General features: G+C 40.0%; 1 protein-coding gene across 17 annotated transcripts in view; it reads right to left on the bottom strand.

Moving 5' to 3' along the window:
• Positions 1-27,630, bottom strand: part of RABGAP1L (RAB GTPase activating protein 1 like) — a 799,577-nt gene that overhangs the window by 175,698 nt on the left and 596,249 nt on the right. For 15 of the 17 annotated variants that reach the window (XR_010581946.1, XM_065531860.1, XM_065531858.1 and 12 more), the window contains one exon: positions 11,191-11,319. Coding sequence is in view for 16 of the 17 variants with exons in the window: in XM_065531860.1 (XP_065387932.1) it covers positions 11,191-11,319 (129 nt within the window). In the remaining variant the exon portion in view is untranslated. Of the gene's footprint in view, positions 1-11,190; positions 11,320-22,967; positions 23,696-27,630 lie in introns of those variants that run through there. The other 2 variants (XM_005540047.5, XM_074017692.1) reach the window with 1 other exon arrangement.

The following is a 27,630-nucleotide window of genomic DNA, read 5'->3' as shown; positions in this document are numbered from 1 at the left end:
GAGACAAATGTGTTCTAGCTCAGGGGTCCCTACTACCAGGCAGCAGACCAGTACTGGTCATTAGGAACCGGGCCACACAGAAAGAGGTGCCTGGTGGGAGAGCAAGCATTACCACCTGAGCTCTGCCTCCTATCTGATCAGCTCCTATGAGAATAGGAGCATGAACCCTATTGCGAACTGCAGATACAAGGGATCTAGGCTGCTCTCTTTAGGATAATCTAATGCTTTCCCCCTCCACTATGGAAAAATTGTCTTCCACGAAAATGATCCCTGGTGCCAAAAAGGTTGGAGACCACTGTTCTAGCTGATTAGGAAGGGCCACAAAAGCTGAGTTTTTTAAATGTGAAAGGTGCCTGATGCCTAAGCATCTGGAACTCTGACCTGTTTCCTCTGCCTGTTATCAACTGTTTCAGAACATGTCCAACATTAACATGTTCCCTGCTCACTGGGAATAAAACAATACCCCAATCTAAGGTGCACTGAGGACTATGAGTGTTAATAGAAGTCTCAAAGGCAAACAGTGGCAAATGCTTTGATATAGAAACTACTTAAATACCAGTTTGTGTTTTTTGAGACACAGTCTCGTTCTGTTGCCCAGGCTGGAGTGCAGCAGTGTAATCTCCGCTCACCACAACTTCTGCCTCCCGGGTTCAAGCGATTCTCCTCGTCAGCCTCTTGAGTAGCTGGGACTACAGGCATGCACCATCATGCCCAGCTAATTTTTGTATTTTTAGTAGAGACAGGGTTTCACTATGTTGGCCAGGCTGGTCTCCAACTCCTGACCTCGTGATCCACCCGCCTTGGCCTCCCAAAGTGCTGGGATTACAGGCGTGAGCCACTGCACCTGGCTTCATTATCAATTTGTTAATTATCACATCTCTGTATCCTATAACATGATAACATTTCTCCAGCAGAAGATTATGACACTTTAAACCTAACAACTCAAATGTGGTTGTCAATATATAGAAGTTTTTATAGAAAAGGAACACAAGATGTGTTTTAATCAAAAATGAACCCTTTCAATGGTGTACATAAAAGCACACATTTTAGATTCAGGAAGTTGACAAAAACTTCTGTAGGACCTCAATGCTAATTCAAAGAAAGCTTCTATTTCAGAGAGTACATTCTTGTTCACATACAGCAACAACAGCCAGCAATAAATAGCAAACGGCATGAAGAAATTAGAGGTAAATTGCTTTTAATGCAATTGTTCTTTACACTTTTGCTCTACTATGAAAGTTATTTTCAAAAACATTCAAATCCAGTTACGAATATGGAGGTCTTAGAAGAAAAAATATTAAATTCTAGATAAAGGAATCTACCACTGTCTCATTAAAAACATGATTTGTGAGGGGTACGATCAAATTGTATTTGCAACTTTGGGAAAGTAGAAAATAGTCCAGCACAATATATAGGTAATTGGGCTGGAGCAGAACTTAGAATTTTCTGAGGCAAGTAGGTGATAAGTAACATCTTATCATTGGCAGCCACCTCTCTAGCATGGGGTAGGAAGACAATTTTGGTGTGTGAGAAGATGCCAGGTCAGGATTCTGTTTTTAACCATGAGTGCCCTTCCTCATTCCCTCATTCCCTCATTCCGCCTACCTGCATTGCCTCTGCCATCTTTGTCTATTCCTCCTACAATGCATTTCCAACCCTTAAATCATGTGATCAGAGTAAAATGGTAGTGATGGTGGCAGAATTATTAGGACAAAGAGAAGCAAATCATAGGAGGTGGCTATGAATGCCAAAATAGTAATTGGCCTGTTTTTGCTGCCACTAATTAATCTGAGCTGATCACTGGAAATTATGAGCACAGGGCAGTTTTTTTTTGAGATGGAGTCTCACTCTGTAGCCCAGGCTGGAGTGCAGTGGTGCAATGTCAGTTCACTGCAACCTCCGCCTCCCAGGCTCCAGCAATTCCCATGCCTCAGCCTCCTGAGTAGCCAGGATTATAGGCATGTGCCACCATGCCTGGCAAATTTTTTGTATTTTAGTAGATATGGGGTTTCACCACGTTGGCCAGGCTGCTCTTGAACTCCTGAGCTCAGGTGATCTGCCCGCCTCGGCCTCCCAAAGTGCTAAGATTACAGGTGCGAGTCACCATTCAAGGCCCAGGGCAGTATTACTTTCTAATATCAGAAAGCTCTCTTATAAGAATTTTTGAGAAAAAGATGCTTTTTATCTTGGGTAACCACCAATAAGTGAATTAATCTCCTCTTCCACCATTTTTCCTGAGTCCAATAATTCTTTGCTCCCTTCTCCCAGGCCCTTTTCTTGCAGTCTTTCAGTCCCATCTATCTTCACTCTCTTTTCTATTAATTAGACTCCATTTCCCATCATGTCAACCACTCTCCTGCTACTAGCCTTATCTCCTCAACCCTGTGGTGTACCAGTGTCAGCAACTACCAGCTCAAAAGTGACTCTTAAGATTCAGAAATTGAGTGGGGCAGTTAAGTCATTGGTAGCTTGAAATTTGGCCATGGTGGGTATTCATACCATGGAAATGGGCAAATGCTACAAATCAGGGATACCTCTTTCTCTACTCCCTCTTACTCCCCAACCCAAGATACAGTTTACTAGCACAGCACTGCCCTGGCCCCATGTCCTCCTTTGTCTCATGTTGGCAAACCTCAACTGCGGTTAAAATAATTGTCTGTCTTCTTCATATATACATTTGGACTACTGAATGTTTCTAGAGAAAATTACAAAACACTGCAGATTTTTGCCACTATGAACTCATAGTCTACAACAATACAGACTAGCTGTTCTTTTGAGTTTTTCCAGTCTAAAAGCTCTTCCGTATTTCTCAAAGCTGTCACTTTACTGCATTCCCTTCATTCTAGATACTGTTTAACAGAAATAATCGAAAACTTCAAATGAAATATCCTCAATTTCTTCCTCACCAAACTACAAATTCACCATTTTCCCCATCCTTCCCTTGCCTATTCCCTCCAGCTTGCAATGAAAGAAAGGTCCATTCTTTTGAGATTAATCCCTTACCTCTTCAGAGTCCTTTTTCTGTTAACATATTTCCCTTTCTTTATTTAATCTTTAACTTTGCTCTTTCTGTGGGCTTTTCCTTCTTATTGGTAGATGAAGTGGTTTGGTCCTTGGATATCAACCGTCATCATTCTCTGAACTATAGTCACATTGGCCTTCTCCTAGTTTCTACAACTTACTATATTCTCTCCCTCTTCACAGGATTTGCATATGCTGCTTTTCAGTCTGGAATACTTTGTAATCTCAGTTCAAGAATGCATTCCCTAGATCATTGAGTCAAAGTCAGGTTCCTTTGCTCTTTGCTCTCGTATATCTTTATATATCTCTTCTGAACATTTATCTCATTCTGTAAGTATACATTTATTAAGGTGATTAAATTAACACTGTGAATTCCATGAGCTCTGAGAGCATATGTGCTTTTGCTCAATCTCATATTTCTGGGGTCTATCTGGTACAATGCCTGGCATATAGTAGGTGCTCAAAGAAGAAATTAAGATTCATTGGACATTTTTTAGCATTAAAGACTCATCTTTCCCATCCTCTAAAAATCCATCTTGGTCTCAATATCCTCTTATATCTCTCTCCTGTACTTACTCATCTGTCTCTCTCTCTCTCTCTCTCTCTCATACTTACTCTCAGGCTTGCTATCTCTCTCTCTTTTTTTTTTTTAGAGACAGGCAGGGTCTTGCTTTGTCACCTGGGCTGGAGTGCAATGACACAGTCATAGCTCACCGCAGCCTCCAACTCCTGGGCTCAAGCCATCCTCCCACCTCAGCCACTCGAGTTGCTAGGACTCCAGGCATGTGCCACCATGCCCAGATAATTTTGGGGGGTATTTTTGAGACAGGTCTCACTCTGTCACCCAGACTGGAGTGCAGTGGCATGATCTTAGCTCACTACAACCCACATCTCCCAAGCTCAAAAAATCCTCCCATCTCAGCCTCCTAAGTAGCCGAAACTACAGACACATGTCACCATGCCTGGCTAATTTTTCTTTTTTTTTTCTGGTAGAGATGGGGTTTCGCCATGTTGCCCAGGCTGGTCTTAAACTCCTGGGCTCAAGTGGTCCACCTGTCTCAGCCTCCCAAAGTGCTGGGATTACAGGTGTGAGCCACTGCGCCTGGCCTTTTAAAATATTTTGTAGAGATGGGGTCTCACTTTGTTGACCAGGCTGCTCTCAAACTCCTGACTTCAAGTGATCCTCCTTCCTCGGCCTACCAAAGTGTTGGGATTACAGGTGTGAGCCACTATGCCCAGTCCAATTACTGGTTATCTCTTCCATTTTCCATCCTCTCCCCATACTAACCTTAGAAAAACAGTCTCATCTTCATTTCTCCATTTACTAACCTGCTATTTATTCCTTGAATCATTGGCTTTTATTTGTCATAACTTCACTGAAACTACTTCCATTAAGACCATTGAGGATATCTTTTCATTAAATATTGCACAATAGCCACTTTCTACTTCTCAGTACCTTATACATGATCTCTAGGTACCACCGGCACTTGTTCAACTCCTTCCTTCTTGAAAACAAACACCTTTTCCCTTAGTGTTCACATTCATACTCTTCTGGGTTTCTTCCTGCCTTCTTAGTCTCACCAGCTTCTATTCCCTTGTCTGTATTTTACATGTGAATGCATCTATCCTCCAACCTTCTCTCTGCTCATTGTATATACTCCTCTATGAGAATTCACCCACTCCCATGGTTTCAATGCTGATGACTCTGAAATGTCTACTTTTAGCTCAGATCTCACTTCAGTATCCACCTGCCTATTAGATATTTATATCTACTTGGATATGAGTTGTGGATATGTACCACAAACTTAACATATTCAAAATTTAACTCATTATCTTTAGTGCTTATAATTTGTTCTCTTGTTTGTTTCCTTTCTCAGTGTGATTTCCACCAAGTTGCTTAAGTAAGAATCCTAAGTGCTATCACTGGCTCTCTTTATCTGCCCTGATGCTCACATCTAATCACTAAAATCTGTTAATTTTATGTCTTGAATGTCTCTGGAATTCATCCATTATTTCTTCAGCCCATTGCAAAAACTCTGGTCTCTTCTCACCTAGATGACTGCAACAGCTCCTGAAATGGTCTGTCACCTATATTGAATCTTAACCCTTTCAATCCATTCCCACACAGCAACCAGAATGACCTTCCTAACAATAACCTGATAATTTATGTCTCTTATTTTAAATCCTTCAGTGCTTGTCACTCCCCTCAGGATAAAATCCAAATTGTTTACCATGGTTTAGAAGGCTCTGCACAAGCTGGCTGGCTCCTGCTTACCTCTTTAGTCTTTTCTCTATCTATTCCCCTAACTCCCTCTCCCTCCTTGCATCCTACTCTCCAGTCATGACCTACATTCAGGTCTTGGGCAACTCCATATTTTTTTACCTATGGGCTTCTGCATATTCTCTGCATGAAACATCCTTCTCCCTGCCTTGGTACACTCCTTAACTCCTAATAATCTTTCAGGTTTCATTTTAACTGTTACTTCCTCTGAAAAGTCCTCTTGGCATAGTTCCTGGGACACAACAGGCACTCAATAAATAACTTTTCTTTCCTAATTTTCTTCTTTTAGGTTAATGTCAGATTTTGCATTTTAATTTTGCTCAAATTATTTTTACTAATAAAATACAAGTGAAATAAGCTAACATATTTTAAAATGCTCTATTATAAAGCTCTACCAACAGAAAATTTGGGATGATTGTGCTTAAGAACTTTGCTACTAGTGAAGTCCATTGTAAATATGGTACTTGGAACATTATTCCAAATAAAAATCAACTTTAAAAATAAAAAAGACTGGACTGAGTGCAGTGGCTCATGCCTGTAATCCAAGCACTTTGGGAGGCCAAGGTGGGTGGATCACGAGGTCAGGAGATTGAGACTATCCTGGCCAACACGGTGAAACCCCGTCTCTACTAAAACACAAAAAGTTAGCCAGGCATGATGGCATGCACCTGTAGTCCCAGCTACTCGGGAGGCTGGGCAGGGGAATCGCTTGAACTGGGGAGGTGAAGGTTGTAGTGAGCAGAGATCGTGCCATTGCACTTTAGCCTGGTGACACAGCAAGACTCCGTCTCAAAAAAAAAAAAGACTTGTTTCTTAACCTTCGGAGAATAATTTTCAGGAAAAGTTTGCATGGCCATAGAGCTAAGCTACATATGCATCTATCTGAGCTGTAAGGAGGCATAAAATACTGAATCACAAACAACCATCAAATACCTGACAGTTTCTGACCAACAGGAATGGTAATTTCATCAATTCAACCTCATACAATATAAATGGTATTGAATAAAAATATGTAGAAAACAGGTAATCAGATCAAGAATTATGAAGATTATGTGTATATGCACTTAATAAAGCTATGTATTATGAGGCCTGGTGCGGTGGTTCACGCCTGTAATCCCAACACTTTGGGAGGCCAAGGAGGGCGGATCACCAGAGGTCGGGAGTATGAGACCAGCCTGACCAACATGGAAAAACCCCATCTCTACTAAAAATACAACATTATCCAGGCGTGGTGGCACATGCCTGTAATCCCAGCTACTCGGGAAGCTGAAGCAGGAGAATCACTTGAACCCATGAGGCGGAGGTTGCAGCGAGCCGAGATGGCGCCATTGCATTACAGCCTGGGCAACAAGAGCGAAACTCCGTCTCAAAAAAAAAAAAAAAAAAAAAAAAAAAGGCTATATATTATGTTACCAAGAAAAACAAAATGCTCATACGTTCATACAAAGAAATTCAAATTTCTGGTAATTCAGAGTCTCTGAAGCCAAAACCCAAATTTAAGAAGCTCTGCAATGATAGAATTTTTAACTATAAGGCAAAAATCAAATTATGATATTTAATACAAACTGACTCCCTGGGAAAGTACAGGATATTCATATTAGGCACTTTAAGCATCTTTTATTTAGGTCTTGATTTCAATATTGAAAGTAACCAAATGACTATTCAAAGTAAAGCCTGATGGGTCAATATGTTTTCTGATTTTAGCCTAGTTGAAACCATAGGAACAGAAGGGTATTAGAATAACCTGGAATCACATTAGTTAAATTACCAGTTTAGAAGCTATTGAAAATGTTCCTGATACTTAATGTCATGCAAGTTTTAGAAAAATAAAATTATTTATCCAATCTAATGTGCTTTATTAACAAATCTTGTTGGTACATTCACAGAAATAAACCACATACAGAGCTAACAAGTTATTTTTTGCTTGCAACTGCTGCACTATTTTAAAGTCAGTTTCAGTTTCACTGAAATCACTGGTTACAGTTCCTTAAAATTAAAGGAAAGTGATTATTTTGGGGAGTAATTCAATGGGAACATGTCCATTCAAAAAAGATACAACTATATATAACACCAACTTTGCAAACAATTTTAAAATTTTAAAAACGTGATTACTTTTGGCAGAAATTCTATCTTTAATCTTAAACAGGCTATGGATAAGGAGTTTCTTGCCTATTCCATGCCTGCAGTCACCTTTGTCCATGAATGCTTTGTCTAACACATAAGTCTCAGTCTGTAAGTCCATCATCTCCTAAAAGTTCCAACTGCCAGCACAAGCTGCTGTAATGATGGCATGATGACTCACATCCTTATCCACACATGCACTTCCATTATTTATTGTAACACCTCATCATCTACAGCCTCTCATGGGTTGTGGTAGATCAGAATGGGGAACGGGGAGGTGGTAGGAATGGTGGGACAGGTCTTGGTGTTTTTTCAAAGCTACAAGCTATTGTAAAATCGATTGAGTGGGTTGTGGTCAGCCTTTTGGTTTGGGGATTTTCTTGGGATCTGGGGAGAAGTTTAAAATAGAATAGAATACAATACAATAGGCTGGGCAATGGTGGCTCACACCTGTAATCCCAGCACATTGGGAGGCTGAGGTGATGGATTACTTGGGGTCAGGAGTTCGAGACCAGCCTGGCCGACATGGTGAAACCCTGTCTCTACTAAAAATACAAATATAGCCGGGTGTGGTGGCATATGCCTGCAGTCCCAGCTACTCGGGAGGCTGAGGCAGAAGAATTGCTTGAACCTGGGAGGTTGCAGTGAGCAGAGATTGCGCCACTGCACTCCAGCCTGGGCAACAGAATGAGACTCCATCTCGAAAAAAAAAAAAAAAGGAAATACAATATAATAGAACAAAAACCATCAGAGTGCCTCAGTGTAAGGGTAAGTATCTCTTCAGTTATGTTTGTATATAAGTACGTACATAGAGTCACAGTCTTGACATAAAAGCAACCAAAATCTAGGTCTTGGTTTAAAGACAATTTTAGACCTTTGGATTGGAGACCCACATTCTAGTCCCAGCACAATTCCAGCCCAATACTGGACTACTCGTGTCTTCCTTCTTTCAGTTTCACCTCATATCTGCCTCACAATCATTCACTCTACAATTGTATGTTATAAATGAAATGGTGTCCTGTGGATACCGTCTTAAATACCCAAGAAAAAGGCATTCTCCTTAGATAATGCAAAGAAAACCCTACAAAAAAACTATTAAAACATAGTAAATTATTAAACATTTTAAATTATTGAAACCATATTAAAAGCTTTAAAAATATTCATATTTCCCTACTCATGTCCAAAAACATTTATTCTGGTTGTACCCAGCACTTCCCTTCCAGGAACAGTCCATTTGGATTATATTTTGAACTTGTTTTCTAACATTTTATGCTTCTCCATCTCTCAGATCCCATGTTTCTGGACTGATAATAACTAGCCACCTCCAGGAACTTCATAAATTATGTTGGAGAAAAAATTTTTCCCTATACATTTCATGTTTTTCAATTGTTTTCCTGGTTTTTTTTTTTTTTGTCCTCAGTGACTTGCCAATGCTCTGAGATTTCCCTTAAAAACCTTTAACTTTTCACCTTACCTATACCTCTTATTTCTCCACTCTTATATTCTTAGAAATAAATATTTTATTTTAAAGGATGCCTACAGCATTGACCCAATTTACAATACTTCTCTCTGGCATCTCCAAAACAATCAGTTGGCTGAAGCCTACCTTTCAAATTCACCACCCACAAAATTCAGTCAAAGGCATCATGCCCACTAGAACATACTTTCTTTTTTTTATTTTTTTTTGAGATGGAGTCTCGCTCTGTCGCCCAGACTGGAGCACAGTGGCCGGATCTCAGCTCACTGCAAGCTCCGCCTCCCGGGTTCATGCCATTCTCCTGCCTCAGCCTCCTGAGTAGCGGGGACTACAGGTGCCCGCCACCTCGCCCGGCTAATTTTTTGTATTTTTAGTAGAGACGGGGTTTCACCGTGTTAGCCAGGATAGTCTCAATCTCCTGACCTCATGATCCGCCCGTCTCGGCCTCCCAAAGTGCTGGGATTACAGGCTTGAGCCACCGCACCCAGCCTAGAATATACTTTCAAAGTTACAAATAAATGTGGTTTAGACTTTGGCCAAATAAAACAACCAGTCGTGAAGGCTTTCAAGAGTTTTCATTTCAGAATGAAAACTTCAGAAATCCATCTTTCTTACGATAGCTTTGGAAAATGATCTCTTTGAATATAAAGCTCACTTGAAAGACAAAATAATTTTTTTCTGCCCAGTTACTTACTTTCAGTGTTGAACTGTACTTTTTAACATTTATAATTTGCTTTAAATTCAAAATAATTGTGTTACACAAAAAAATGTTACAGTGGCTCTGGTGCCTAAAAGAAGTCTGGTCAAAGTACCTTTGAAGTAATATGCTAAGTCACTGATGGTGACTCTTATCTCCTAGTTGTGTAGTTCAAAATTTGTGCAATCATTTTAACTCTTCTTTTCTTCTCACACTCACATTTAATATATCATGAAATCTTTTTGGTTCTCTTTCAAAAATACCCAGGTTCCAACCATCTCCATCTCCACTCCATCTCCATCTCTGTCTCCACTGTTAACACCCTGGTTCAGTCTATCATCTCTCAAGAGGATTACTCCAAAATCTCCTGTCTGATGTCCCTACCTCTCTTACCTTCCTACGGTTGTTTTTAACAAAATAGCCATTGTGATCCTTTAAAAATCTCAGACAGATCATATCACTGCTCCACTAAAAACCCTGCAAGAGCTCCCTGCTTCGCTCAAAGTAAAGCCTAAATGCTTACAATGGTCTACATTTTCTGGCTCTTTGTGAGCATTCCTACTACTCCCATTTCACTGACTTCACTCCAGCTGCACTGACCTTGCTGTTCCTCAAGCCCACCCAGGCATGAGACAGTCTCTGGGCCTTTCAACTGGCTGTTGCCTCTGCCTAGAAAGCTTTTCCCCGGGACATCTCCATGACTAATCTTTCATCTCCTTTGTTGACTCAGTGAGGTCCATGCTGACTATCTAAAAACAATCATAACCTTTGCTCCCCCACCAATCCAATTTCCCTTTATCTTCTCCTACTCTTTTTTTTTCACAGCTGTTTATCACCTTCTAACATGTTAAATAAATAATACATTTATTATGTTGCTTATTTTCTGTTTCCTTCTGCAAGAATGTAAAGTCCCTAAGACCAGGATCTCTGTTTGTTTAGGAAAACAATTTATATTTATGTTATGGTTGGGTAAAAAGATACCTTGGCATATTGTAGAGGTATAAGAATTAGCATCAGTAAATTGGTTCCAAATATTTTAAGAATGCTCTCTCACCTTAATACTACAACTTTCTGGAAAGAGTTTTCAATTTCAAATTGATTTATAAAATGTGTTTAGTTTTATCTGACATGTGACAATGTATCCAGAGATATTTGGCAGGTGTGGGATGGGAATGGGCAGATCAAGACTCAAATTTTCCAAGTCCCTTAGAGAAATGAAAGCATTGCCTAAGAAATCTTTTCTTGCTTTGTCCTAAATAATCTTAAAACAGATGGCAAAAGCTAAATACTAAGTCTGCTTCCATGGAAACCACTATCACAGCAGCCCACTCTAGAGCCCCACCTATGAGATAAATGTTTGTCTTCCTATTGTTATAATCTAAGCCTGCCAACTTTCACTCTAAGTCCTACTAGAAAGTACAGCTACTATACACATATTAGCCTGGCAAACACATCTGGGAGAAACCAGTTCATACACAATCTAACCTTAAACATAATCAAACCTTGCAACATATAAAAATTTTTTTACATAATTTGCTGTATTATTCCGAACTCATATTTTACCTTTATTATATAAAAACTCATGTGTCTTACTTTAATATTGCAAGCCTGCTCCATCAGTCTTCTTGCATTTTCCTCTGCCCTGTATCTCTTTGGAAGCTGAACTCTAAAGAACTTTAAAGCACCTTCAAAATCAGCCTGCAGAAGGTCTTCCTTTGAAGTCTGCAAAATAATAATCAAGAATCATCATTACATTTCATCCTGCTTTGAGGACAAATATATTTCAAAAATAATTTATATTTTCTTGAATATACTTTTATAGTTAAGATCTAAGTTAATTCAAACATTTTAAGAAGATATTTCTAACATTTCAATATTTAGATGATACTGCTATCAGCTGAAATAAATCACCATAAATCATAGAAGCAATCTAAGAGTTAATTAACAAACTAACATACTGAATTTATATTAGCTGAAAATTAGAATGATGGTTTCTGGCAAAGCTTACCATGTTATAGTTCTGAGAAAAGAATAAATCTAAAAAAGGAAAAGAAACTGAACTCAAGGACTAATCTGTGACTTCAGCTCAATGAACATTTTAAGGATATTATTAAAAAGCTGGCTGAAGACATAGAAAATATAATCAAAATACATCAGAATTACACAATAAACACCTAATGGGAAGATGGCTTTTCAACTAATGACAGCAGCAGTTCAAGTGAAAAGAATAGGAAATTGATCCCATACCTTGAAGAAGGCTACGAAAAAGTAAATGAAACAAAACACCTAACTACTGAACTCTTATGAAAACTATTGTTTACCAAATTTACTACTTCAAAAAATAAAAAAACACTTGGAAATAAATATATCTGTGTGCAGAAAAAAGACTAAAAAGAAAACAAAATGTTTATCTGTAAAGTGGAATCATGGGTTACCATTTATTTTTACTTTTCTTGAGACAGGGTCTCCTTCTGTTGCCCAGGTGGGAGTGCATAGTGCAATCATGGCTCCCTGCAACCTCAACCTCCCAGGCTCAAGTGATCCTCCCGCCTCAGCCTCCTGAGTAGATGGAACTACAGGCACACACCACCACACCTAGCTACTTGTAATTTTTTTTTTTTATAGAGATGGGGGTCTCACTCTGTTTCCCAAGCTGATAACTCCTGGCCTCAGGGTATCTTCCCACCTCAGCCTCCCAAAGTGCTGGGATTACAGGCGTGGGTCACTGCACCCTGCAGGTTATTTTTTTCATTATATTTTGTTATACTTTCTGTATAACGCTTTTATAATAAGAAAGACAATAAATATTTTAATAAACAGCTATAAACAACTTTCACAAACACTGTGATACATATAGATTTAGGAAGATCAGTATATAGAAGCCAAAAACAAATTAGATGTTTTACAGTTAGTAATTAATAGTCAAAAACTTCAACAATTAAAAAAAGCACCCAGAAATCACATAACTATATGCTATGTCAAAATATTACTTTATTTAAATTTAAATGTAAAGCTGATTAAAGACTGCACTGAAAAAGTAGGCAGCAGGCCAGAGAAATTCCTGCTTGTAACAGGGTCTCAGTTTTCGTCATCACCACCCTGGTCCAAGTCATTATCATGACTAGCAAGACATGTAGTCCAATCTTAGCAACATCTTGTAATCTACATTTTGGCTCCAATATAAGATCTGAGTGAAACCTTCTCTGAGCACTTAAATTCTTCCTCCCAGCCCATTCCCCACTAATTCACTTTCCAGTTTTACATCTGTTCCCCTTCTTCCCCTCTCTGTCTGTCTTTTTCACTGCTATATCCACAGCAACAAGAACAATGACCAGAATATAGGAGGCACTCAATTAAAATTTGTAACAGAAAAAATGAATGAAATCTACTTTCATCTCTCTTTTGCTACAGTTTGCTTCCCTTTTCCCCTGCCCTTTAAACAGAAATGTGAAAGAAAAGAACATATTCACACCAGACAGTTTCACAAAAGTCCACAAATTAGTAATCAAACAATGGAGCTAGGCTAACAGTAGTAATGAAAAAACAAAAAACTCCAGTATATCTCAGATTTCTCTTTCCTCATAAATATACAGATGCGATAGCAACAAGTAGTGGAGAATGCTTAGCATGCTCTCAACTCACCTTAACTTAGTTGGAAAAGGCAGTTACTGGAAACAACTTCAGTCTGAAGAGAGCCTTTCTAACTAAAATACCAATTGCTGAATTATGGGGGAAAGCATCCAGCTACCAATTCTACCAGACATACCACACATCCCTAGCCTTCCTTTTTCATATATAATACCAGTGCTGATGATTAGCTCTCTGGTAATGGTTTGGACAATTCCAGACAAACTGCTTCCAGGGTTTGTAGAGAAACAGGATTAACCCTTTCTTCACTACTGAAAGTCCTCTGAAGGCACCTCTTCTATTTTTAGTGCAATTAACCTCTAGTTACCTGGAAACAGATGCCCCAAAATGGTGATGGGCAATCTCTTCTCTGCAGACAGTAGCACAGTTATCTAATTTTCTAAAATTGCCAAGGCCTAATTTCAAATCCAGCCTTTTAGCACACACAAAGGCAGATAGATAGGGATCAAGAATGAGGAATCCTATGTTCTCACACACTGGACCTCTGGTCAAGCAGGGATGGCCATGTAGGCAGAGATGCTGCTTGGGAGAGGCTAATAGTCTCAGGGAGGGTACAGCAATGAGGTTCCCACCAGGGTGGGGCTGAAGCCCAACTCAGCTTGAGTCTCTGGACACAAGAAGCCAGAGTTCCCTGTGGCTGTCCTTTCCTAGACATTGCTGGTGTTGATATTCCTGCATATCACATGGATCGCCCAGCTCAGTTAAGCTCAAGAAGAGAGATCTGGCAACCATGGGGCAGGGAGGCTCAAGTACACAAAGGTGTGAAAACTGCATCTTATTCAATTTGCTAACCTCGGCCTCTGGAGTACTTGACACATTAAAGGTACTCAAGGTTGCAAAGAATGTAATAAATTCATTTTAATTTCAATTTTGGCAAACTTGCAGTGCTATGTAAGTTTTCCCATTTTAAAAATGGGAATATCTTTAATCACAAGTATTTGAGAATGAGGCCATGCTTGGTGGCTCACACTCATATTCCCAGCACTTTGGGAGGCTGAGGCAGGTGGATCACTTGAGGTCAGGGGTTCGAGACCAGCCTGACCAATACAGTGAAACTCCATCTCTACTAAAAATATAAAACAAAATTAGCCAGGCGTGGTGGCTCATGCCTGTAATCCCAGCTATCCGGGAGGCTGAGGCAGGAGAATCACTTGAACCCAAGAGGTGGAGGTTGCAGAGAGCCGAGATTGCGCCATTGCATTCCAGCCTGGGCAACAAGAGTGAAACTCTGTCTCAAACACACACACACACACACACACACACACACACACACACACACAAAAGTACTTGAGAATGAAATAATTTAAGGCATAAGAACGCATCTTTTGAGCTCCAAAAGAAATATAAGGGGTGATAGTATCTGTGTTGCTCAAACATGCTCAAAAATAGATATCTTAGTGGCTAAAAGCAGTACCTTGCTCTCACTGATTTTTTGTTTGTTTGTTTGTTTTTTGTTTTTTGAGACAGGGCCTCGATTTGTTGCCCAGGCTGGAGTACAGTGGTGCAATATAGCTCACTGCAGCCTCAAACTCCTGAGCTCAAGAGACCTTCCTGCCTTAGGCTCCTGAGTAGCTAGGACTACATGCGTGTGCCACCATGCCAGCTATGTATTAATATATATTTTTTTGGCTGGGCGCAGTGGCTCATGCCTGTAATCCCAGGACTTTGGGAGGCTGAGATGGGCGGATCACGATGTCAGGAGATCAAGACCATCCTGGCTAACACAGTGAAACCCCATCTCTACTAAAAATACAAAAAAAAAATTAGCCAAGTATGGTGGCAGGCACCTGTAGTCCCAGCTACTCGGGAGGCTGAGACAGAATGGCATGATCCCAGGAGGTGGAGCGTGCAGCGAGCCGAGATCACACCATGGCACTCCAGCCTGGACGATAGAGCGAGACTCCATCTCAAAAAGAAAAAAAAATAATTTTTTTTTGGTTGTTGTTTTGTTTTGTTTTTGGTAGAGATGGGGGTCTCGCTATGTTGCACAGGCTGATCTCAAACTCCTGGCCTTAAGCAGTCCTCCCACCTAGGCCTCCCAAAGTGTTGGGAATACAGATGTGAACCGCTGTGCCTGGCCTCATTGATATTTTTAATTCCATAAAGTGGGCAGTCTAAATTGCAAGAACTTATATTCTTCTTATGCGCTACAATACACCTAATTTCATTGTGAATGAAAACAAAAACGCCAGTAAGCAAAAAACACATAAAACAAAAACCTTGCTTGCCAGTATTCTAGAAGACAACCTGTAGTTAGTCCTACTTTGATTCTAATGGGTTTTTTCCTCCAATTTTCTATCTTTGAGAGACTTCCATAATCATTAAGTATCACCTCAAATGCCTTTGTAATGCCATAAGCAGATTATAAGCTTACAGAGGTAACTCTCCATTTGCTGACAACTGTATCTAAAAGGTTTTTCCCTCTACAATCCAGGGACAGACACTTCTTGTTCTGCAAAGATTTGGATGTTTCACTAAGAACTTATCAAAAGTCGTTTGGCTTTTTTTTTTTTAAAGAATACTTTTTCAATCATAAATCGTACATATGTATGTGTATTGTCCACATGGTGGGGTCACGCAATTTTTCTTGATTACATATTCATGGCCCAAAATAAAAATTTTTTTAAAAGCCTAACATAAGGTCTGACTACAGAGATAAACATAATTAATATTTTATTACATTATTTATAGTCCTTTCCCCCATCATTACATACATATCTTACACATATTTAACAAAATTTGAATCTTCCTGTACATATTATTTTGTTAAATATATGTGCTTTACAGACCGGGTACAGTGGCTCACACCTGTAATCCCAGCATTTTGGGAGGCCAAGGCGGGTGGATCACTTTGAGGTCAGGAGTTCGAGACCAGCCTGGTCAATATGGTGAAGCCCTATATCTACTAAAAATACAAAAATTAGCTGGGCGTGATGGCACGTGCCTGTAATCCCAGCTACTCTGGAGGCTGAGGCAGGAGGATTGCTTGAACCCAGGACATGGAGGCTGCAGTGAGCTGATATTGCACCACTGCACTCCGGCCTAGGTGACAGAGTGAGACTCTGTCTCAAAATAAATAAATAAATAAGCTTTATGAATGTCAAGCATTAATGTAATGTTGTTATTCTAAAATATAAGTAGCAGTGCTGTTCATGAAAATAAAACATGGCTTCAACCAGGGTTCCAGAACCAGTTCTCACCATCCTAGTACTACTATCTCACCATCCTAGTACTAATTATTGTTATTATTGTTGTTACTCTTTTAGAGACAGGGTCTTGCTCTGTCATCCAGTCTGGAGTGCAGTAACACAATCAGAGCTCACTAGAGCCTCAAACTCCTGGGCTTAAGCAATCCTCCTGCATCAGCCTTCCTAGCAGCTTGGACTGCAGGCATGCGCCACCACACCTGGCAAATTTGGTTTTTTTTGTTTGTTTGTCTGTTTTACAGATGGGGTCTTGCTATGTTGCTCAGACTGGTTTTTAACTCCTGGTCTCAAGCCATTCTCCTGCCTCAGCCTTCCTAGTAGCTATGATTACAGGAGTGAGTTACCACGCCTGCACACATACTAATTATTAATGAGCTGGCTATGCAGATAATTAGTGCTTATAATTGAGTTTATAATTGTAGGAATACTAAGCCCTTACCCTGACAATGAAGAGGCTTAACGCATGATCTTGTGATCATAAGATCTATGCTTTAAAAATGTACCCCTAAAAGGCAAACTAATACTTCGAAAGCCAAACCAAGTACTCAAAATAGGTTGTGCTGGCTTCTGGTTTACAATTATACATCTGTGCTCACTGTACAAAATCCTTTCAGGCTAGAAAAACTGACTTAAACTGGAAAGGCTGTTCTTCAACTGGGAAATTCTTAGAGCTTTTCTATTTTGCTTTCAGAACAATGGCAAGGGAAGAGTAAAATAATGAAAACGCAACTCCTTTCCCAACATTAGTTAAGTAATGTTAGCCAGAAGATAATATGAATAGGATTTAGACAATTTGAATAAGCAAAGGCATGTTTTCTTCCCTTGGAAATAAAGAAAATAACTCTACCAGCTTTTACATAAGAACTAACAGGCCGGGTGCGGTGGCTCACACCTATAATCCCAGCACTTTGGGAATCCGAGGAGAGTGAATCACTTGAGGTCAGGTGTTTGAAACCAGCCTGATCAACATGGCAAAAACCCCATCTCTACTGATAATATAAAAATTAGCTGGGCGTGGGCCGGGCGCGGTGGCTCAAGCCTGTAATCCCAGCACTTTGGGAGGCCGAGACGGGCGGATCACGAGGTCGGGAGATCGAGACCATCCTGGTTAACACGGTGAAACCCCGTCTCTACTAAAAAATACAAAAAACTAGCCGGGCGAGGTGGCGGGCGCCTGTAGTCCCAGCTACTCGGGAGGCTGAGGCAGGAGAATGGCGTGAACCCGGGAGGCGGAGCTTGCAGTGAGCTGAGATCCGGCCACTGCACTCCAGCCTGGGTGACAGAGCGAGACTCCGTCTCAAAAAAAAAAAAATTAGCTGGGCGTGGTGGCACATCCTTGTAGTCCCAGCTACTTGGGAGGCTGAGGCAGGAGAACTGCACGAACCCAGGAGGTGGAGGCTGCAGTGAGCCGATATCACACCACTGCACTTCAGCCTGGGCAACAGAGTGAGACTTTGGCTCCAAAAATAAAATAAAATAAAGTGAGAACTAATAAAGGATAACTTTTTGAAATTAGTGGCTCTACTAAACAACCGTCTTTTTGCTCCCTGAGCTTTCTGACAAATCCTTTTAAATAATATGAACCATGTTTACCAATTACATTTCAAAGGTGACATTACTTCTTTCTTCATTTGAATAGAACTATATAAAAAGATAAAAGTAAAGTCATTTAAACAAGTCCTACTTCTTTTTCCTTTCAAGTAGGTAGGAAGAAATACCCAGAGGGAAAGGTAAGTAGAATGTTAATGTAAGTATCCTTTGCACTTACCCCAGTGATATGAATTAAGCAAATTGCCTGGCACACAATAGATATCGACATAAATTTGTTCCATGAATTTATTAAGGCTCCACTTAAAGCATATCCAGTATTCAAAAGTCAAGATGTATAAAATGGAAATTACGGAATATATTTAGGACTTATTTTTATATAAAAATTGATTTTTAGATTTTTTGGGGGTATCAGAAGTATACATGGCAACTTCTGCATTTGGGTTTTTAACTTCTGTTATAAGTTGTAATCTCTCTTTAAAGAGCAATCCTTGCAGTTGTTAACAACAGAGGTAAAAGGGGAAGACATAATTCTCCTCTGCTCTTTCATCCTTCCTTAAAATTAATGTTTTAAGAAAGTCCACAAAGTTAAAAACAAACAAGATTGCGATGCAATTTATCAGCATAAGAAATCTGATCAAAACAAAACCTTAAAATGGCTACTAAAAGGGACAGCTAGATCATTTGCGTATGTATAATCAACCCTCCTTCGATTCACTGTGGAAAATAAGTAGCTGTATTCAAACTCTAGCTAACACTAATTTTAACATATAATGGTCTGATAACTTCTTATGGCATATAAGTAGCAAAAATTAAAAATCCAGAGGGAGGCCGGGCATGGTGGCTCACACCTATAATCCCAACACTTTGGAAGGCCAAGCTGGAGAGACCGCTTGAGCTCAGGAGTTTTAGAGCAGCCTTGGCAAGAATTTCCCAGGTGAAGAACAGCCTTTCAAGTTTTGTAGAGATGAGATGAAACCTCATCTCTACAAAAAATACAAAAATTAGCCAGGCATGGTGGGGGGCGCCTGTAGTCCCAGCTACTCAGGAGGCTGAGGTGGGAGGATTGCCTGAGACTGGGAGGTGGGGCTTGCAGTGAGCCAAAAATCACACCACTGCACTCCAGCCTGGGTGACTGAGACCCTATCTCAAAAAAAAAAAAAAAAAGAAAAGAAAAAATCCAGAGGGAAAAGGGGAGATTCTGAACACGAGTAAAGTCAAAGTTTCTCCTCCTTCTCCAAATATCACACACTTACAGAGTATGGACTCTGGCCACATGCCACTGCTGATACCATTTTCAATGTGTTTTTCCCACTGAAAAATTCAGTGCAAGAGTATCACATTTTAAGGTGATATTTATTTATTTATTTATTTATTTTGAGACGGAATCTCATTCTGTCACCCAGATTGGAGTGCAGTGGTGAAATCTCGGCTTACTGCAACTTCAGCCTTCTAGGTTCAAGTGATTCTCTTGCCTCAGCCTCCCAGAGTAGCTGTGATTACAGGCGCCCATCCCCACACCTGACTAATTTTTGTATTTTTAGGAGATGGGGTTTTGTCATGTTGGCCAGGCTGGTCTTGAACTCCTGACCTCAGGTGATCTGCCCACCTCAGCCTCCCAAAAAGTGCTGGGATTACAGGAGTGAGGCATTGCGCCTGGCCTGATTTTTTTTTTTTGAAAGAGGTAAGGTGGGTGGAAATAGTTCCACTGTTTGAGTATTAGCTCCAGATGCTTCTATTCCAAACTTCTCTCTATTCTTGAATAAATCTTTCTTTAAGGGCCTCTAATAAGCAGCAGATTCTAGGTTTGATTCTTTTAGGGGACTATTTGAAAAAAAAAATTCTAACTGTGATTCTATTTCTTATCTTCACTATCTTTACCCTAAATGGCTTGTTTTTCCTTTAGTTACGGTATCTAACAGAATTTTTATTCAGGTAAAAATTTCTGGAGCTCTGAGAATCATTTGAAAGTACAGGCTTTAGAAAAGGGAAATACCACTTAGCTGATGTCTAGGATATTTGCATCTCCTGTTTCAGTATTTTAATTTCACAAAAAAAAAAAAAAAAAAAAAAACATGTTTGGTGAATCTACGTACAGAATTTAGGCCTTGTGGTAATATCTAAAATGAGATGCTTATACCTGATTAATTAAAGGAAAATTGTCCTTTACTGGGTGTACCTTTGAAGGGTAACAAGCAAAAATTCCAAATGTGCATCCTCTATTATATCAGTAACCTTCTTAACTGAAGGTTATAGAAGCCTAGAGTTCTAGTAGTTTGATGATCCCTCTCTGAATCAGGGAACAATAAGTAATAAGGCTCAGAGCCCAGATCCACAACACTGTCTTGGTAAATCTTCATTTATTTGATTTTTTAAAAAATGACTTGTTTTATAATGAAAAAAAAAATACTGGGGTCTTAAAAGTAAAATAAAATACTTGTATGTGCTTAATCCACAAGCATTCATGTTTAAAACATGACTAAAAAGGTAAAGAGATATTTTAACTTTAGTACTTTCTCTTGACTAGAAATGAAAAGATTGCAAAACCGCATGTAGCAGGATTCCTCTTAGGACTGCCCTGTGCAGATTAGCCATTGATCCCACATTATTAGCCAGTTCAATAACACAAGGCTGAACAACTTCCCCCTGGTACACATGCTAAACTTTGAGCAGTAACTTACTGAACAGCAGATCCTAACTCACAGCCATATTGCTAATTAAAGAACTTGTAATTTCCAAAAATGTAGAGTATCCTGGTATTAACAATAATTTTTCAAGTGCAACGGTGTAAAACAAAGCCAGAGATTTTCAAGTAGCCCCAAAGATAAATCAGCATATGCTTTTCTTTTTCTTTTTCTGTTTGCGATGGAGTTTAGCTATTGTTGCCCAGGCTGGAGTGCAATGGTGCGATCTTGGCTCACCACAACCTCTGCCTCCCAGATTCAAGCAATTCTCCTGTCTCAGCCTCCCGAGTAGCTGGGACTATAGGCGTGCACCACCACGCCCAGTTAATTTTGTATTTTTAGTAGAGATGGGGTTTCTCCATGTTGGTCAGGCTGGTCTCAAACTCCCAAACTCAGGTGATCTGCCTGCCTTGGCCTCCCAAAGTGCTGGGAATACAGGCATGAGCCACTGCGTCTGGCCTAGCATACGCTTTTCACACATAATGCAAGTGGCATTATTACTTAGGCTCTAACTGATAGAGCCTAAGTAATGTCTCAAGACCACCTGAGAGATGTGCTACTTCAGATGCCTAATTTGGCAACCAAACAGAGTTGGTACAATTGCAACACACAGATATACATCACCTCCAAAGATCTCAAGCTTGAGAGCCCAACTCCCTGTGGATTTTATTGCTAATTAATTTTTTCAAACTAGAGGCAGTTTAAATTCATCCCTAATGCAGAGTTGAATACGCAAAATATTCTTAATTACCAATTTATGTTTTCCTTCAAAACACTGAAAATGTAAATGCCAAAGAGAGGTGGTACCAAATTACTGGAAGGTTACCATTGAAAGCCTTTGAGTCACAAAGTTGAGTGGTCTTTAGGATGCAGAAATATATTAGACCAATCCTGATTCCTCAGAGATGTAGAGAATTTGTTGAAATATAGTTTAGCATTTCACAATATCAAAACTCCTGAAATAAAATGCTTATTTCACTTGCAAAAATAATAATAATAATAATAAAAACCCTTTCTAACAGAATCATGAATCCTTAGTTTTCTCCTTTATTAAGAAAAAGATGGGGTTCATGGAAATAATGACCTCACCTGGACATTAAAACACATGTCTTCAGCTCTTTTTATTTCTTATTTAAATGACAAACCAATTGTATTTCTCAAAAATACCCCCCCTATAATTGTATGCCAGTCATTGCATCAAACTTTGTTTTGCAATGACAAATAGACTTTCCTTAGGATGGGAAATTTTTTATTTACATGACTACCTAACATGTCTGTTATGATTGTACAGAAGAAATTATACTTGCATGTAAATACATACATAAAGACTGAACTAGTAATTGTAAAGATAAGTATAAATAGAGATGAACTATAGTGAAGGGAGATATGTGAGAGAAAAGAGTTAAATTCAGTCATGTAAATACTGTACTGAAAAGACTTTAATATGAGAGAACCATAATGAAGAAATAGTCTAAAATGGTATGAAACTCCATTCTATAAAACAGACAAGGCTAAATTATTCTTATTCCATTACCACATAATGGTATAGGACTACTGTAAACCAATTACCTTATGGAATAGTTGCTAGGTATAGTTCTCAAGCCTGCAACAGTGATTGTGGGTATTTAATTTTAACCCTTGGTAGGAAAGGAGGAAAGGTGATTTTTCTCTTATTCAGGAAACCAAATAACAAGCAAGTCAGACTTCCCAGATTCACAGCACAGAAGCCAGCAGCTTTAAGCTGTTTCACAGATAAACAGTTCAATCATTCTAGGAGACAAACCTACAATTTCCTACCAAAGTATTTTTAGGTGGTAAAATTCTCTATCAGAAAACAAAACAAAACAACAATCAAATTGGCAATCAAATGGGGAGGTTAGAAAGCAAACCACAAGCAGTCTAGATAAGTTGCTATGTCTGTTGTAAAATTTAACCCTTTGTAGATACAAATAACAGAATGCCTACATCAAGCACTTGGGTATTCTGCTTTATTGCTGAGCCTAGCCAGGCAGAAAACCATTTTTTTGCTGCCACAGAAATAATGCCACTAATGTGACCCTGGGCTCTGAGAAAAGAGCCATGATTTCCTCTAACCAATTAAGGGGTGGTGTGGACCAGGCTCCAAATGAGCTGCACAGCAGTGGTCACTCAGCACTTCCTTCTCGGCAGAATGGGGAGAAGGAGAAGAAAACCAGAGACCACAAGCCTCTTTCAGAGATACAAGGAATTTTCACAGAGGAAAGCAGATTCCCTACAAATGAAGTTCAATGAAAAACAATCTCACCGCCAGAAGCCGAGGCACAAACAGACGATGCCCCATCCCCAGAAGTTCCAGCACTCGACACGCATACTCATTCACCAGCTTGCTCCTCTCGTCGTGCATGTCCTGGGACTTTTTGACAGGAGGTGTGAGCTTAGCAGCTGGGGCTGGGCAGGGCACCCCTTCTTCCATGAGCACTAAGTAGGTATCCAGAATGAGAAAGATGGATCTCTTATCCACAATTTTAAGAACTGCGGTGGGAGGGGAGCCAGGTTTAGGTCTCCCTGGGAGGATATACAAGCCAGTCTGTGGTGGGAATTGTCAGCTACTGTCTCCACAAGAAAAACATTTTGGCTAAATTATCCACTGCGAGATCCCCAAAGTAGACTGGAAAATGAAAATGAAATCAAGTACTGATCTAAATTAAAAACGGCAAAAGCAATCGAATGCAAGAAAATGGCCAAGAGTGATGCAGGAGAGTTCAGATACATGTGTAAAAACGGACAAGCTGCTTAGAAGGGTCTAGCATGTGAGAATGTGTGAGTGTGTGTATGTGTGTGCGAGAAAGGGTGTGTGTGTGTCTATGTGTGAGAAGAAGCAGCAGCAGTAGCCAGGAAGCCAGGGCAGTTGTGAAGCTGCAAGGAGAAAAGGATGAGCTCATTGCAATCCCGATTCGTGACAAGCAGCGCTGTTGTTGCTGCTGCTGCTGCTACTGCTGCTGCTGCTGCTGCCTCTCGCTGTGAATCAGTAATGAAGGGGTAGGAAAGGAAGGGGAGGGAAGAGGAGGAGGTAGGTGAATGAGCATGCAGAGTGTGTCTCAGGGGAGAATGCTGTAATAAGAAGCCAATGGCGAGCCATTGGACAGATGCGCTTCCCCCTCTCAGTCTACCTTCAATCAGTGTTAGTCTGACAGCTTATGCTGTTGAATCCTAAGCCACAGAGAGATGAACTAGCTTTTTCTAACATGTGATGCCCACAGAAAAAAATCAGACAGCCAGTCATCTGAACGGCTGACCTTTATTCACTCTTGCTTTCTAACAACAAGAACAGATCTTGTATTTAAAGTGGGATGTTCCAATCCTTATTAGATGACTGAAACTGCTACAGAAGAGAGGTATTGGGGTGAACTGATAGAGTATGGACAGAAGAGCGAAAGACCAAGCATCCAAGAAATGACACACCCTCAAGTTGAAGTGTTTATGCAATAATAATGACTTTTTGTAATGCAAATACAAGAAGCATCTCAGGATTCTGGGAAGGCTGACCATAATTAAAAGGAAGATTTTTTGTAAACAAGCAATATGATAAATAATAAAAACCTACCACATATTAAGAGTATACATTTAAAGAACTATTAAAATTGAAATTCTTAAAGCATAAATAACTTCTGTATGCCACAGACCTTGACAAACACTCAGCTAATAGTTGAAAACATGTTCTGATAATCTCTGATCAAATTAATCCTTCCCCAGTAATAATATAAAAATTATCCATAGTTCAAAATTTTACAGTCTTAGTGCTAATGTGTTATATTAATTTACTTGTGAATAAATAATCAGTTGTAGCCAAATGAAGGCAAAATGACAAAATCACCGTAGGGACAGTCTCTTAACTTTATCCTAACAATTAACTAATCCATATTCAGCATCTTGATTCTGTGGTTCTGTAGTTGCTCTCTTAAGTACCAGGTTGGTTTCTCCATAAAAATTATAGCATGGTACAAAGAGAGACAAGGCTAAGAGAGCCAGAGCATGTATTTTGTGAGTCTTAGTTTTCTACTCTGACAAATATGTTATGTATCTACAAATAACCAAATAGAAACATATTTGTTGATTTATGTCTGTAGGCCTAAAGAAATAGATTAATTATGAAAATGAGCTTAAAGAAATAGGAAGAGAGATTCTGCCTCCCTTAACAATATATTATTTGGTTTTGTTTTTCCAAAATCTCAGAAAAACAAAAATTTTAAGAAATTTAACATTTAAGGCCGGGCGCGGTGGCTCACACCTGTAATCCCAGCACTTTGGGAGGCCGAGGCGGGCGGATCACAAGGTTAGGAGATCGAGACCACGGTGAAGCCCCGTCTCTAAAAATACAAAAAATTAGCCGGGCGCGGTGGCGGGCGCCTGTAGTCCCAGCTACTCAGGAGGCTGAGGCAGGAGAATGGCGTGAACCTGGGAGGCGGAGCTTGCAGTGAGCTGAGATCCGGCCACTGCACTCCAGCCTGGGCGACAGAGCAAGACTCCGTCTCAAAAAAAACAAAACAAAACAAAACAAAACAAAAAAAAATTTAAAGTATTACTTAGCAAGTCATTTTAAATGAAATATTTATATGTTGCTGTCAAGCCTTTTATTTCTTCCAAAAATGATTTCTTTTTTTTTTTTAATTTATTTGTTTGAAATGGGGTGTCGCTCTGTTGCCCACGCTGGAGTGCAGTGGCAGCATCTCAGCTTACTGCAAGCTCCGCCTCCTGGGTTCACGCCATTCTCCTGCCTCAGCCTCCTAAGTAGCTGGGACTACAGGCCACACCTGGCTAAATTTTTTTTTTTTTTTTTTTTGCATTTTTAGTAGAGATGGAGTTTCACCATGTGAGCTAGGATGGTCTCGATCTCCTGACCTCGTGATCCGCCCGTCTCGGCCTCCCAAAGTGCCAAAAATGATTTCTTAACAAACTATATAAAGTAGAGCTAGGCACAGTAGTGTGTGCCTGTATTCCCAGCTACTCCAGAGGCTGAGGTGGGAGGATCCTTTGAGCTCAGGAGTTCCAGGCTGTAACGTGCTATGGTCCTGCCTGTGAACAGCCATTACACTCCAGCCTGGGCAACATAGTGGAACCCCATCTCTAAAAACAAAAACAAAAAACTATGCAAAGTAAATATCTTAATGTAAAATGATCATAAGCATAGAATATTACATATATACAAGTAAATTTCAGGTCCCTAAAGTTTTGGAGTAAATGTTTGATGTACTGCCTAGGATGAGGATAGGTTCAGCTGGAAGAGGGAGACCATAAGAGGGAAGAGGTTCTGGGCCTTTCACACTCTATCCCTAAACACACACGCACACCCATACACACACAACACACAACCCCCCACACACACACATCCCCCCACACCTCCCCACATCCCACACACACCACACACACACTCCCCACACCCCACATACACCCCACACACCCACACTCCCACTCCACACTATACACACCCCCACACACACACCACATACACCCTACACATCACACCCCCCACACCCTCCTACACATACCCGCAGACACAACATACATACAGCCCCTACACACACATCTCACACACCACACACACACACACCCAACACCACATACACATACACACATATGCACACTAGACACACACACACCCCTCAGCTCCATTTTTACCTTGTATACATACTGGTGTTCTGAATTAAATTTGGTTGATAGGACTATGCTACATAGCAGTGCTACTACTATGAACAGCACTGCCATGGACATTTCACATTTAAGAACAAGGGAATATCCTGAATTGCTCTTAAATGTGAATGAAGAATTCAGTCACTTCTTAGGTTATAGGATTTTTTTCTAGTTGACTTTTTAAAGGGTAGGGAAGATGTTTCCACTCAACTAACTGGGTCTTGAAAAGTACTAGCAGAAGCATTTTTTCTTATATAAATCAGAAACAGGACTTGCCCCAAAAGAGTCCAGTAAAAATAAGTGAAAATTAATCAAGTGATTTTGGAACTGTATGGTTTGGCTCTGATGCGCACAAAAAGAAGTTAAAATCATACATACTATGTATTAAATGTAATAATTAAAATATGACTTTTTTATTATTTTTTTTGAGACAGAGTCTCACTCTGTCGCCCAGGCTGGAGTGCAGTGGCGCAATCTCAGCTCACTGCAACCTCCACCTCCCAGGTTCAAGCCATTCTCCTGCCTCAGCCTCCCAAGTAGCTGGGATTACAGGCACGTGCCACCATTCCCGGCTAATTTTTGTATTTTGAGTAGAGACAGGGTTTCACCATGTTTGCCAGGCTGGTCTTCAACTCCCGACCTCATAATCTACCCGCCTTGGCCTCCTAAAGTGCTGGGATTACAGGCGTGAGCCACTGTGCCCAGCAAAATATGATATCTTAATGAGCAAACCAAGTTTCACTTAAAACATTTAGGTACATTTAACAAAATGCTGTGTACAAGGCACAACCACAAGTGGTCATGTATTTCAGTTTCCCCATCAAAAATCCCTCATGCTTCCTTTATGCTTCCCCTCAAAAATCCTTGCATTCAAAATTTCCATCATTTCTGCTCTGGTCCTTTTTTCAGGATATTCTTTCAGAATAGGATGTCCATCAATATCAAGTAAAATGATTCTTCTAGAACAGTACTTGGTGAAATGAAAAAAGAGATTCTAGGGGTTTTTGAAGCTCTAAAAGCATCATTAATTTCAGTGAGCTTTTCAAAACTCCTCTTCCTCCCCAAATCCCAAATACTTTTTTTATTGCTGTTGAGATTCAGTAATAAATCACAGAACACTCTTCTTTTCCGATGGGATCTTGCTATGTTGCCCAGGCTGATCTTGAACTCCTGGGCTCAAGGGATCTCCTACCTCAGCCTACCTAGTATCTGGGATTACAGGCATGCACCCAATAGAACACTTTACAGAAGAAATTTTTGAGTTATAAAGTAGTCCATAA

This window comes from Macaca fascicularis, chromosome 1 (genome assembly GCF_037993035.2).
Source record: "Macaca fascicularis isolate 582-1 chromosome 1, T2T-MFA8v1.1".
In the NCBI taxonomy this organism is placed as follows: domain Eukaryota; kingdom Metazoa; phylum Chordata; class Mammalia; order Primates; family Cercopithecidae; genus Macaca; species Macaca fascicularis.
Note: the sequence above shows the minus strand (reverse complement) of the source record. Positions and strands in the feature narration are given on the sequence as shown.